The 13,937-nt window shown below is 45.5% G+C and overlaps 1 protein-coding gene across 5 annotated transcripts in view; it reads right to left on the reverse strand.

Moving 5' to 3' along the window:
- The window catches only part of KIF9 (kinesin family member 9), a 252,053-nt gene that overhangs the window by 211,795 nt on the left and 26,321 nt on the right, over positions 1–13,937 (reverse strand). For all 5 annotated transcript variants that reach the window (XM_029588252.1, XM_029588254.1, XM_029588251.1 and 2 more), the window contains exon 2: positions 8,460–8,560. In XM_029588252.1, the coding sequence (XP_029444112.1) occupies positions 8,460–8,560 (101 nt within the window). The remainder of the gene's footprint in view (positions 1–8,459; positions 8,561–13,937) is intronic.

Consider the following 13,937-nt stretch of genomic DNA (forward strand, 5'->3'; position numbering starts at 1 on the left):
AGCTCAGATGCTTGGATATTGTTTTTGACATAAAGAGCCACCCTTTTCTGTCCTCTCTTAATAAGTTATATCCCGGTATGGTAGTATCCCAATCATGTGAATCCGTGAACCACGTCTCCTTGACAGCAACAATGTCCAAGTTCGCCTCCACCATTAGGGCTTGCAGGTCTGGGATTTTATTGCCCAAACTACGAGCATTTGTGCACATAGCTTTCCAGATGTTCTGGTACAGGTTAATGCTTTTCTTGGACTCTGTGTGTGACTTATTTAGCTTTTTGTTATCCATTTTGCCTTTTTTTTTATTGCATTTGTATTTGTATTTGGGGGGGTGACATTCTAATGTCCTACTGTCACTGACTGTTTGAATAGCATTTCTGCTGGCCGATGATCCTGGGAGGCTTTTAACTGTAGTGTTTCCCTTGCTGAGAGTTCCCAGATTACTGCCTCTGATGACAGAGTCACCCAGCATAATGAGATTTTTCTTTTGGTTACTGATTGTATTATGGAATTTCTGTATGCATTGGGTTTCTTCTTTCTTTTCAGATAACACTTCAATCTCTTTCTCAAGAACTTCTTCGGTATTTAATACAGAGAAGGTGTTTTGTACTTGTGTCACTTGATACAGCGTGTGTCTCCACATCATAGGTCTAATTCTACCAGAGCCCACTGTAATCCTGTTGTTTTTTCGGTTCCTTAATGCCCTGTGTGAGTGGGAGGGCAGGGGGGTAGACTTGTGGGCTGCACAGCTGTCAAGAATGGGTGTCTGTGGGTTATAGGTCTTATCCTTCCTGAGCCCACTGTAAACCCCCTTTTCCTTGACTTTCCAGATAGTATGTTTATTGCAAGTCAGTATTTGTAAAATAATACAGTTGTAAAAGGGACAGAGAGGTAAGAGAACAGTTGTCTGTGTCTTTGATTAAATCCATTCTGCCCTGCCCCAGTGTGAAGACACTGTGAGCAGAGGATGCCTATGTGGAGTGGCCCCTGGCTCCATCTCCTCCCACACTTGTTTATATGTCACCAGCATGCAAGCCTCTAGTTTCTCAGTTTTATTTGTTTATCATGTGATATATATATAGATATATATATATATATATATATACAGTATATTGCACCATGTAGAACTGAGGGTGGGAAATTCTCGCTGTAAGCATTGACCCCTGAAACACCTTTTGCTACAGGAATCAAGGAACTTATGGTCTTTCTCAGGCAGCAAATTAGAGTGAAGACTCGTCTTCTTGGCTCTTTTTAGGGCAACTGCACTATCCCATAACTGCACTATCCCATAACCTGGGGATTTTTGCATTCTGTACTTCAGGTCCAACTTCCTTGACACTCTCATGCCATAAATATCTAAAATCTGGTGAATTGGCAGCACCACAGGCTTCCAAGAGATATCCAGGATGTGGAGAAGAGACATCACCTCTGCACAAGGCCCTCTTCTATTTTTTCAATGAACCTGGAGTGGGTGAGGTCCTCGGGTGGTGAAGTGTGGTCAGGCGGTTCTGCCAGTCAGTCAGAGGGGTTATCGGTTGACTCCTCCTCTGAGCTGCGTGGAGATCCTCATTCGGCCACAAATGTCTAGCGGACTCTGGTGATGGAGGTGGGCCCTCCAGAAAGACCAGGGGAAAGAGCAAGCATTCTGCCATGCCTGAGCAAGATGACTCCACCGCAACTGAAGAAGACTCCTGAGGGATAGAAACTGATGAGCCCATAACTAGTAACAGAGATGCAGCTGCCACAGCTTGAGAAAACTGGAGACAGAAGAGGACAGTACCGGCTAAAAAGAGCCTCCGGGCTCTCTGGAACGGGATGTGAATAACCAAACTATATCCACCACATGGTCTACATACTGTTGGGTTCTCTGTGCCGGGAGGGGGGGGGGGGGTGTGGTATACTCTTCCGAGACCAGGATAGGCTGCAGGTCCAGAGATGGTGGTTGGGTGGATGAAATCGGCAGCAGAAAGCAGACTGGGTCTAGTGTGTCCAAATGGAGGCCCTGGACTAGAAGTTGTTCCACAGGAAGCACCCTCATAATTGGGGGAGGCATGTGAAGAACATCCCCAGCTAGACCTAGCAAAGGATGGGCTGTATACCTCTGCGTTGACAGGGCTGCCTGTAGAATGGGATGCCCCATTTGTCCTAACAGAACTGAGAACATTGGAGTCAGCAAAGATGGATTGCGTGAATGACGGGAGCAATAACAAATAGCAGATGAGGAATATTTTCTGTCCTTTGAGTGGGCAGTTTTAGGTGAACTGTGATGAAAAGAAGACCTGGAATGTATGGATGAGCTCCCAGGCAGGTAGATGAGGAAAGTCTAATCTGTGTTGAATGAATCAGTGGCATGTCAAGGTGTGCCATGTGATTCAAGAGCACCGATGCCTTATGCTTCAGGTGTGTCAATGCGTTGTATGCCAGATGCTTCTAAGTCCCCTATGTCAGGCACTTCAAATGCACCAATGTGCCCTGCATTGGCTGTGCCAGGCTTCGGCATTTAAAAGCAACATCTGCCAGATGCGTCGAGACGGTGTGCTTTCAGCGCTTTGAGGCTTGCTGTGCAAATATGTCATGCACAGCGCAGCATTGACCACTTTTGTTTCTTCGATGCTGTTGCAATTCTGGCCACTGAGCGGCCTCCTCTCCACCAGAGAACCCCAGTGAGCCTGGCTCTAAACTGTTCTCCAGCATTTTCTGGCTCTTGTCCTCAGCCTGTGCTTCTGCCTCCATGCCAGCAGGGGACCTCCACAAGTTCATTCCCCTGGCTGACCAATCCCTTCTCTCCTGCCTGTTTCACACCCAGACTCCATCCCTACTTAACTATGTCTCTCCCATGCCTCAATGCTTCGGCATAGAGTCCTTCTTGGCTCCCTGCTCTAGCTCTCTTTGCCTTGCGACTTTCTCAAGCTATTCCTAACTGTTGTGTCTGTCGCTGTCCCTTTGGGGTTGATGGAAGGCTAGCTGCTGTGGCGTCTCCTGGCCGTCCTCCTCAGGCGTTCCCAAACGGGCTCGACGCTGCAAGCCGCCATGTTGACCAGATGCCTAGGGGCGCGCGTGGCCCAACTGATGTACCAGCATTGGCGTGAACCTCAGGGGCATCCCCCTGAGATGACGTCACCAGCTCCAGATATTTAAGGTCTCAGTTTTCGCTAACAAGACGAGTTAGCATTGGTTCGCTTCCTCCAGGTCGCTGCGGATGGGTTTCGCTCTCTGCAACCCTAGCTACTCTGCCTCCTCGGACTTCACTAGAGGTACCTGCTCCTCGGGGGCCTTGCTCTCTCTTTGTCTTTTCAGGTTGCAGTCCGGAACTGGTACTCGCTCCTCGAGGGCCCACGCCCCGGATCTGCCCCTGGATACTACTTCTGCTAAGAAGTCATCGCTGCTTACAACATCAGTGAGTTTTCCATCTATCTCTCAGAGCTTTCCCTGGGTTCAGGTACTCGCTCCTCGAGGGCCTAATGCTTATCAACTCCTGGCTGCCTTAAAAGACTATTGTGTGAGTGCTACCATCAAGGACTTGTTCCAGAACTCTGCATATACTGCCTACTCACTTTCTTAGTTTCTTTACAGCTCAGTCACCCTGGGATCGCTGTTCCAATACCTGAGGGACTACAGCCCAGCCTTGCGCTTCCAATTCACTACTGCCACCTTTGGTGGTTTAATGTATTGCTTCTAAGAAGTCTTATTGCTTAATATCAGTGAGTCTGTATCTATCTCTCAGAGGGTTTACTGGAACCAGGTACTCGCTCCTCGAGGGCCTAATGCATACCAACTCCTGGGCTGCCTCAAGAGACGATTATGGGAGTGTTACCATCAAGGACTTGTTCCTGAACGCTGCATGCTTTGCCTACTCACTCTCTTGGTTTCTCTACAGCTCAGCCACACTGGGATCGCTGTTCCAATACCTGAGGGATTACGGCCCAGCTGGGTGCTTCCAGCTCACTACTGTCACCTCTGGTGGTTTACTATATTGTCTAATAAAAGAACTAGTGTGTGTCTGTCTCTACACTAAGCCTGACCAGTGGTCCCTCTCGGGATTTCCCCCGAGGGCGTGGTCATCTGCCACTGGTCCAAGGAACCACCCACAACTATTCATAGCAACAGCTTTAACAACAGAGCTTTCTGACACTAGCTTTGTCTCATGATCTCCAGGCCTTCTGACTCCAGCCTTGCTTTTCCCTATCTCCTGGCCTCAGGGCCTTCTGTTCCCAGCTTGCCTTGGTCTTGCCTTCTGACCATCTGGCCTTCTGTTCTAAACCCTGTTCTGTGGCCTGCAGGCATTCTGACCCTTCCTTGCCTGGTGGCCTGCCCTTGGCCTCTCTGTTTCCTGACCCCTGGCCTAGCTCTGAGATCCCCAGGTTTCTCCCTACATCTAGGCCTCTCTCTGTCTTGCCCCTCAGGGCCTTCCTTGCCTTTGGACACTATGTTCCATGTTTTGTGTAGTCCTTGCCCTGGTTTGTTCTGTCTTGCCCTAGTCCCTGTCTCCTGAGTCCCTCTTCTATGCTTGCTTGCACTCAATCCCTGTCTGTTCCAGCGTTGCAGTTCCATGTATACCTGCATCCAGCTCCATGCTTACCTTCACTCTGTTCCTGTGTTCCGGTTCACCCTTACCAGCACTCTGCTCCAGAGTTCCAGTTCCACGCTTACCTGCATCCAGCTCCATGCTTACCTTCACTCTGTTCCTGTATTTACTTCCACTCTTACCAGCACTCAGCTCCAGTGTTCCAATTCCACGCTTACCTGCATCCAGCTCCATGCTTACCTTCACTCTGTTCCTGTATTCACTTCCACTCTTACCAGCACTCAGCTCCAGTGTTCCAATTCCACGCTTACCTGCATCCAGCTCCATGCTTACCTTCACTCTGTTCCTGTTTTCCGGTTCACCCTTACCAGCATTCTGCTCCAGTGTTCCAATTCCACGCTTACCTGCATCCAGCTCCATGCTTACCTTCACTCTGTTCCTGTATTTACTTCCACTCTTACCAGCACTCAGCTCCAGTGTTCCAGTCCCAGTTCAGATAAGTTACTCTGTTCCTGGGTTCCTGTACCACCCTTATCAGCACTCAGTTCCAGTGTTCCAGCCCAGCCTGTGCCTTGCTCCAGCACTCCAACCTCACTGGACCATCTACACCCTGTTCCAGTCCTGTGCCACTCTAGGAGGTGGTTTCTACAACACCCCCTCTCCAGTTTCCCTTCATTCACAACAGATGCATGCTGACTCTCTTTGCAGCAAAGATGCTTGGATCTTGATGCATGTGGTGTCCCTCCACTGAACCCTAGGGCAAGGATATGCACCACATGGGGAGTGTTTGACATGCTTCATTGATCCAAAGAGGAGCTCCAAGAGGATGATCTGCTATTGCTCCGGGCCTGACAGAGGCCTTTGATATTGACTGCCCTTGAGCACTGGGTATACGGGGGACATGCAACTACAGTGGGCGTAATTCAGCTGGTTATGGTTGGAGCCCAAACAACTGTAGCAGAGCCGGTTAAGGACATGATCTGACCACAGGGACTTTTTAACCTAGAGGGCAATCTCATTCTTATTTGACATAATTTGAGAAGTTTATCCTACCTGGAGCACCTTTACTTCTTTTTATTTTTTTTTGTTTTGTTTTTAGCAACGAAAAGTGCTGTTGGGGAGCTTCTGAGACAATGAAGCAACAGGTAAAAAAAGCAAACAGCCATAAAATATAGAAAAAAAAGAGGAGAGATCAAGTACATGTCCATGCTTTAGCTTGGACAAAAAATGACTGGGGAGGCTCATGAGGCAACACCCATGCGGGAAGTCCCACACATGCTCAGTAGAGCTCAAAGCTTTTACAAGCTTGGAGAGACAAGTCCGTTTGGTGCCTCTAGGTGACTTCACCCACATGTAATGGCTAATTCAGTTTGCTTATCAATGGAAAAGACACATCACTCAATCTTGCACAAGTTAACCTCTATATAGTAAAAACCTTAAAACCTAAAAGACCTAAAGGAATAGGAATGTCTTTAATAACTTCTTAAATGTTTTTGTGCACTCCACAGTCCGCTGGATAAATAAATACCCTCAGTAATATATAGATATGTTAAAAGGTTTTTTATGTGACTTTAAATACATAGGCTTTCCATTATTGTAATTCTTAATTCTTTATACCTCTCTAAGTCATTACAATTTTAGAGGTTGATGTACTAAATTTCACAAAGAAATAATTTATCTCACCTGAAACACATACATTTCATAAGTCTGCTTAATGTGCAAAAATAGCAGATAATACCTGGTATCTGAACTAGCTCACACAGCGGACTTTTAAAATTTTTTCAGATTTGCTAAGATTAAAATTTCAGGTGTAGTTTTATGCTTGTGAAACAGAATTAAAATTTAAAGTTCATGAGTTACTACAATGAAAATTATGCAAAGCAACTTATTAACTATTACCAAATGGGGTAGGCAAGTCCAATGCTGAATGCTGCAAGCTGTCGGGTTTTCAGGATATCCACACTGAATATGCATGAGATGCATTTGCATGTACTGCCTACATGGCATGGAACTACATCTGATACACATTCATGTGGATATCCTGAAAACCCGATTGGCTTATAGCACTCAAAGATCAGAGTTGCCTACCCCTGAATTAGCACATAGTAAAAGTACACATGAAATATTCTTCACGAGACCGATTTCACAAAATTATTTGATGACATCTCAATGAAGTTAAAAGTTTTTGTGAAATTTCCTGTAGAAAAACTATGCATGCTCTTTTTCTACTGGGCTTATTTGCATATAAATCCTGGTAGAAAAATAGTGCGAGCTATTTTAACAATAGTGCATGAAATTTATCTCAGCTTACTACATTGTCCTCATTGATGGAAATTATTATGTTTTCTGTTTGCAATCAAGCTAGTTTTCTCAGTCCCCATTATTCCTATGAAGTAGGGCTATTGAGTCCTTGACAGCACATTTAAATGAAGTTGAGTGGGGACAGAGGCATGGGATTTTTTTCCCCCCTATACTTTCAATCTAACTTAATAAAGAGGAAAGTTGCCTCACATCTGCATTGCCGGTATGCAAATTGAGCTCCACCCCATCCCTCCCTCTCTTTAAACTCCAGCTCCACCCCTCTTTCTCTCTGTATGGAACTTGAACCCATCTCAGAAGAGAAACATTGGTGGCAGTCGATGGTGTATTTACCCTCTCTTGCTTGCCCACCTGCCTAAGAAGAGACATACTGGTGGCAGTAGACAGCTCAATCTACACTCGCCCCTCCGGACTCCCTCACTCACTGGATCCTATCGGCCAAACAGAAGGAGGAAGAGGAGGAAGGTGACCTTGCTGTGCCTCCAGTGTGTCCTCCCTCTTTCTTGCTGGGACCTGAATGGTACACTTTGAACCACTTGGCAGGGGTAAAGGGAGGAAGTGCTGGAGACTTGGCAAGGCCGCCATTCTTCTCCTCCTCCTGTTTTCCAATAGGAGCCAGTGAGTGAGAGGGTCTGGGATTGGAGAAGGGGTGGAGGGAGGGAAAGAGTGAACTGGGGATTGCGGTGGGGGGGGGGGGGGAGGGAAACAGAATGAATCAACCATACATTGGGGGAGTGAGTGAGTGAGTGAACTGGAGATGGGGGGAGTGAATTGGGGTAAATGAGGAGTTCATAGGTGAGGATAGAGAGTGAATCAGTGTGAATGAGGAGGAATAGTGAACCAGGGTGAATAAGGGTTTGGGAAGGAAGAGTAAACTGGGGTGAGTGGGAGGTTCGTGGGGGAACAAGGGTGACTTAGGGGTTTTGTGGGAGGGAATCATGCAGGGGAGAGGGAATCAGTTTAAGTGAGGGGATCAGGTGGGAAGAGGGAGAGTGATGGGGGGCAGAAGTGAGTGAACCAGAGGAAGTGGGGGGAGTGAGTGAATGGGACATGAAGGTAAGTGAACAAGGATAAATGAGGGGTTTATGGGGTGGGAGAGGGGAGTGAACCAGGGTGAATGAAGGGGGAATAGTAAAACAGGGTGAGTGAGAGATTTGGGAGGGGGAAGTAAACCCGTATGAGTGAGGGGGTCATGGGGATACCAGAGTGAATGAGGAGATTAAGTAAGGGGAGGATGTGAAAGAGGTACAGTGAGGAGATCAGAGGGGCTTTGGAAAGGGAGATAAGGGAAAAAGGGGATGGGCGTATGATTCTACTACCACACATCTCATTTACATGATTCCTACACTTTACAGTATTTCCCCACCTTGGACAGGCTTTTACTACTAGTATTACAATATAAAGTTTGTGTACTTCCTTTGCTTTATTCTAGCAAAATGTTGGAGACTTTGAGAATATGCTGTCATCATCCATACTTAATGCTCTGCAACCAACTACAACGCTCCACTAATCTACAAAAGAGATATAGCATTAATGTGTAATGTAGACATTTATAACACAAAATGTGAAAGATATACCAAAGCAAGGAAAGTGTGTTTTTAGTCTCCTGATAGTTTACCTTATTGTCCTCTCCAACTCGGATAGTGTCTTGAGCAAAGTTATCTGTTGGTCTCACACGCACAAAAACACGGACATTGTTTCCTTTAGCAGTCATTTTAACTAAAAATTAAGAAAAATTGAGATTTAACACAATATTTACTTCCTTAAAACACATTATTCATGATTTTAATAATTAAAAAAATTATAAAGACTGCATTGCACTAATTTTTGGCATATCTCACCCTATTCAAGCTGTGCACTGAAATTCTACTTTTGATAAAAATGGTTACGGCATACAAGAAAATTGTACCTTTTGTGAACTATGCAGAAATTCAACAATGTATGTAACTACTATGTTGAATTCAAATCAATGTGCTCCTGATGTAGAAAGTGTCATCCCATCCACTGCTCCAGATCTAACTAGCATGAGAGTGAAGCATTATAGCTTTGAGTGCACAATAAAGCCATAGCTAGATGTGTTTCTTGAACTTCTCAGCATTTGCTTAACCTCTAAACTTCTAAAAGTGGCCATGTTAGCCAACAACTCACAAATTATCTCACTGGATCTGATTGGTTCATATTATTTGAGATATCAGGGATGACATCTCAAGCATGCACACAGATTGTATGAAGTAATCAGATTCCATTCCATATTTATTTATTTTATTTATTTAACATTTTTCTATACCGACATTCGCACGAGACATCACATCGGTTTCCAGATAACAGCAAATTCAGCCAACAGGGCTTTACATTGTAACTGATATTATAACTGGGGGGGAGGGGAGGGAAGGGGGCAGGGCAGTAACTTGGAACTAAATGAGTATGCTGGGAACAGAGGAGGGGAATAAGGGGGATTATTTACAAAAAGCAGGAGTTATTTACATTCTGTATACATTCTAATATGTACATTCAATATACACGGAGGGGGAGTGGGGGGGGGGGGCTAGGTTAGAGAGGGATGGGAGGTAGGGGGTGAGAAAGGGTGATAGTGAGGATGGGGTAGGGGGTGGAGGGGGAGGAAAGAGTCTGGGTGAGAGGTGGAGTGGATTAGGGGGGGTGGGTGGGGGGAATGGATCTGGGATGGCAGTTTAAGAGTAGGTGTGCGTGAAAAGCCATGTTTTAAGTTTCTGTCTGAAAGTTATTTGTGACTTGGTCCAAATTGCTAATTAGAAGGCTGGAAACAATGCAGTAGAGCAACTTGCAAAGACCAATCTTTTATTCTTCCAGGTCTCTGTTCACTCAAACATACCATAGTTTAACTTCTCCAGAGAAAGCTCAAAAGGGTTCAGCAAGCATCTGATCAGTCTGAACTTGTACATACAATGCACAGCAAACAGAGAACAGTCCTTTTGCAGAAGTTATTGGTCTGCTGGAAATCTAAAAACAGACCTTTTCATCCCTTACTCCCAGGGATCATCACCCACAGTGGTAGCCCTAGACTTACAGGCTTCCAGCCTTGCTGAGAGCTCTCTCTTGAACTCTCTTATCTTTCCCCAGGAGCCAACAACTGGGAAGAAGCATTCTCCTTAGCCTTATCTGGGTTCACCAGTCATTACAACTCTAGCTGCATTTTCCTGGTATGGTTTTTAGGGATGTGAATCGTTTTAGGACGATTAAAATTATCGTCCGATAATTTTAATATCGTCTTAAACCGTTATGGAACACAATACAATACAGATTCTAACGATTTATCGTTATAAATCGTTAGAATCGTGAGCCGGCACACTAAAACCCCCTAAAACCCACCCCCGACCCTTTAAATTAAATCCCCCACCCTCCCGAACCCCCCCCAAATAACTTAAATAACCTGCGGGTCCAGCGGCGGTCCGGAACGGCAGCGGTCCGGAACGGGCTCCTGCTCCTGCATCTTGTCGTCTTCGGCCGGCGCCATTTTCCAAAATGGCGCCGAAAAATGGCGGCGGCCATAGACGAAAAAGATTGGATGGCAGGAGGTCCTTCCGGACCCCCGCTGGACTTTTGGCAAGTCTCGTGGGGGTCAGGAGGCCCCCCACAAGCTGGCCAAAAGTTCCTGGAGGTCCAGCGGGGGTCAGGGAGCGATTTCCCGCCGCGAATCGTTTTCGTACGGAAAATGGCGCCGGCAGGAGATCGACTGCAGGAGGTCGTTCAGCGAGGGTTCCGGCGCCTCGCTGAACGACCTCCTGCAGTCGATCTCCTGCCGGCGCCATTTTCCGTACGGAAACGATTCGCGGCGGGAAATCGCTCCCTGACCCCCGCTGGACCTCCAGGAACTTTTGGCCAGCTTGTGGGGGGCCTCCTGACCCCCACGAGACTTGCCAAAAGTCCAGCGGGGGTCCGGAAGGACCTCCTGCCGTCCAATCTTTTTCGTCTATGGCCGCCGCCATTTTCGGCGCCATTTTGGAAAATGGCGCCGGCCGAAGACGACAAGATGCAGGAGCAGGAGCCCGTTCCGGACCGCTGCCGTTCCGGACCGCCGCTGGACCCGCAGGTTATTTAAGTTATTTGGGGGGGGGTTCGGGAGGGTGGGGGATTTAATTTAAAGGGTCGGGGGTGGGTTTTAGGGGGTTTTAATGTGCCGGTTTTTCGATTTTTCGATTTTTCGATTTTTTAACGATTTTTCACGATTTTTCACGATATTTTACCCCCCCAAACGGCAACAATACGATTCCCTCCCCCTCCCAGCCGAAATCGATCGTTAAGACGATCGAGGACACGATTCACATCCCTTGGTTTTTTTGGTTTTTTTTTTTTATAATTATGTTTATTGTATTCAGGCATATAGACAGAATAAACATTTTCTCATAAAACCTGGATAACAATTAACAGCAGAATAACAACAACATGAATGATTAATAAAGGGGTCAAGAAGCCCTTATTCTGACATACAAGACTGGTTAGTACAGCAGAGTAACTTCCTTCCCAAGTATTAAAACATGGAGCAAACAATCCTGCAAATAATATACATATATGGTGACATTTATGACTTATTAAATCCCTTAGCCTATTATGTCCCAATACATATAGTTTTTTTCTTATTGTCCCCAGTTTCCCGAATCTTTCACCCTTACCCTACCCTCCCCACCCTTCCCTCCCTTCTTGAGGTACAGTATAATGTAGGCGTGGTATTGTAAAGAAGCAAGAAATAAAATCTTAGGCAAACAAACTGCACTTTGTCATGTGTATAAATGGCAAGTTATGAGAGGGGCAAACGCATAAATTTCCGATGCCCTAAAGCTCCAGCCCTGAGAACAGTATACGTCCAAGGTGTCTGGGCACTCTCTATGATGTAGTAGGACTAGGTTGGAGATACTTTAGGAATGGAGCCCACACCTGTTCAACGTCCACCTTCTGTGAAGGTTGTTGGCGATATAGATAGAGTTCATGGGAGCAGAGCTGGAACATATGCTTAAACCAAAAATCCCACACCGGACCCTTGGTGTCCATCCAGCAGGCCAGAATCACCTTTCCCACTACTGCGGCTTTTGACAAGAATACACTTAGCCATTTAAACTTTGGACCCTTTGCCAAATTATCTGATTGGACCCCAAAGAGCCATAGTTGTGGTTCTAGCGGTATGGTTCCTTGCCAAATGGACACGCAAAAGTCCCGTATATCAGCCCAAAAGGCTTGTATAGCGGGGCAATCCCAAAATACATGGAAATATGTGATAGCCCGCATTTTCTACATAAAGGGGAGTCACAAAGATTAGCCTGGAAAGCCCTTATCGGAGTTATAAACCCTTGCCACAGGAATTTATATTGAGACTCCCTCAGGTCCTCCGTGATCGTGATAGAAGCAATCTGGGAAAAGCATTTGAGAAAAACTGCATAAGGTAAAGAAAAGGTAGGCCATTTTTCCCATCTACTATATAATCTTTTCATACTGATGTCTGAGAGCCCCTCACCCAACTCTTTGTAAAACCTTGAGATTCTAGGCCTTTTGGTAGTCCTGCCTGTAAAAACATTTCGCAATGCCTCAGTAGTGGAGGTTGTCTTCCAGTTATTGCTATGAGACTGCATAAAATGTCTGACTTGCCTGGTATGGTTTTAATCCTATCCTGTCCATTCCATCTGAGGGGCCTGATCACTCTATAAAAGTGCCACACATTTACACAAAGGTTCAAGGGAATTGTAGAGGAACAACTTAAGCAACTCCAAAAATAATGATTTAGCAGTTAATTTAAATACAATGCTGCTTTTCCTTTTGAAATACTGCATAGTGAAATAGGATAAAGCTAAGCTTTTTTAAAATAGCTTCAAATGTATTGGGGGTGGAGGGGGTGTTGGTAAAAGAAGATGACTTTTTGTGTTAATGCTGGAACGATTTTAAAGAAAGTCGGTTAGGAGCTCCAGCTATACATACCCAATAATAAAATTTCTCTTATCTCAAAATAATTAGAATTAACATTGATGGTTTCTCAGCGGGCAAAAACTTAGGACTGCAGTGCTTGGGAGTTTTTTGAGAAGACCATTTCTGAAATGAAATCTGGATGTGTTTTAATTCCCCATTGACGGGGGTCACATGATGTCATGAAGGCGCATGAATGTGTAGCGAGTGCTCTCTGGGGGCCCTCCCGCTAACTCCTGTATATAATCAGGATTTCAATTTTGTTTTATCTACTGCCAGCTGCCACAAGGAGTCCTGCATACCTGAGCGCTTCTTCCTACAATATTTGCTGACCTTGCCCATGAATATGATGACTCAAACTGCCATTAAGGAGAAGTCTCTTAAGATGGCACCCGGGGGAGAGGACAACTCATCAAATTTAAGAACGGAGCTGTTGGGCTCACCTTCGGCAGCAGCGACTGCTATAATAGCGGCATTGGATGGCCGTTTTACTGCTCTCTCCCAGCAAATAGAAGGACTGGATAACAAACTCACTACTTATGGAGGCAGAACAATGGGTCTCCGACTTGGAAGATAAAAGGACGCATTTAAAAACTGAATGCAGGGCCTTCATAAAAGCCATAATCTTTTCTTTGCAAAAAATGATGACCTGGAGAATCGCTCCTGGAAGAATAATCTTCGCTTGGTGGGTATCCCTGAAGACGTCCCTGATATCAACTTGGGGGCATTTTTGGAAAAATGACTTGTATCCTCTCTGGGCCCTACTGGGGCTAATGGGCCCCTGCGCACAGAAAGAGCCCACTGGTTAGGCTCATTGACTCAGAACCTGAATTTTGCTTATAAAGTGGATATCTTGCAAGCTAACCATAAGTTGCAACCTCTTTTTTTATGAAGGCCATAAAGTCTTAATATTCCAGGACTATTCTCAATCAGTGGCAGAAAGGCGTAAATCTTTCTCCTCTGTATGGGCTCAATTGATACAGAAAAAGCTGCAGACCACATTGCTATTTCCTGCTAAACTTAAGGTGATAGACCAGGACAAAGCTTTATATTTTGAGACAGCAGCAGCAGCAGTGCAATTTTTGCAATCTTTGGACAATCCTTGATGGAAGATGGGCATTCATTTTTTATTTTTCTCTCTTTTTAGAATTCTCAACTACTCTTTTGC

Source organism: Rhinatrema bivittatum, chromosome 2, assembly GCF_901001135.1.
Source record: "Rhinatrema bivittatum chromosome 2, aRhiBiv1.1, whole genome shotgun sequence".
Classification (NCBI taxonomy): Eukaryota; Metazoa; Chordata; class Amphibia; order Gymnophiona; family Rhinatrematidae; genus Rhinatrema; species Rhinatrema bivittatum.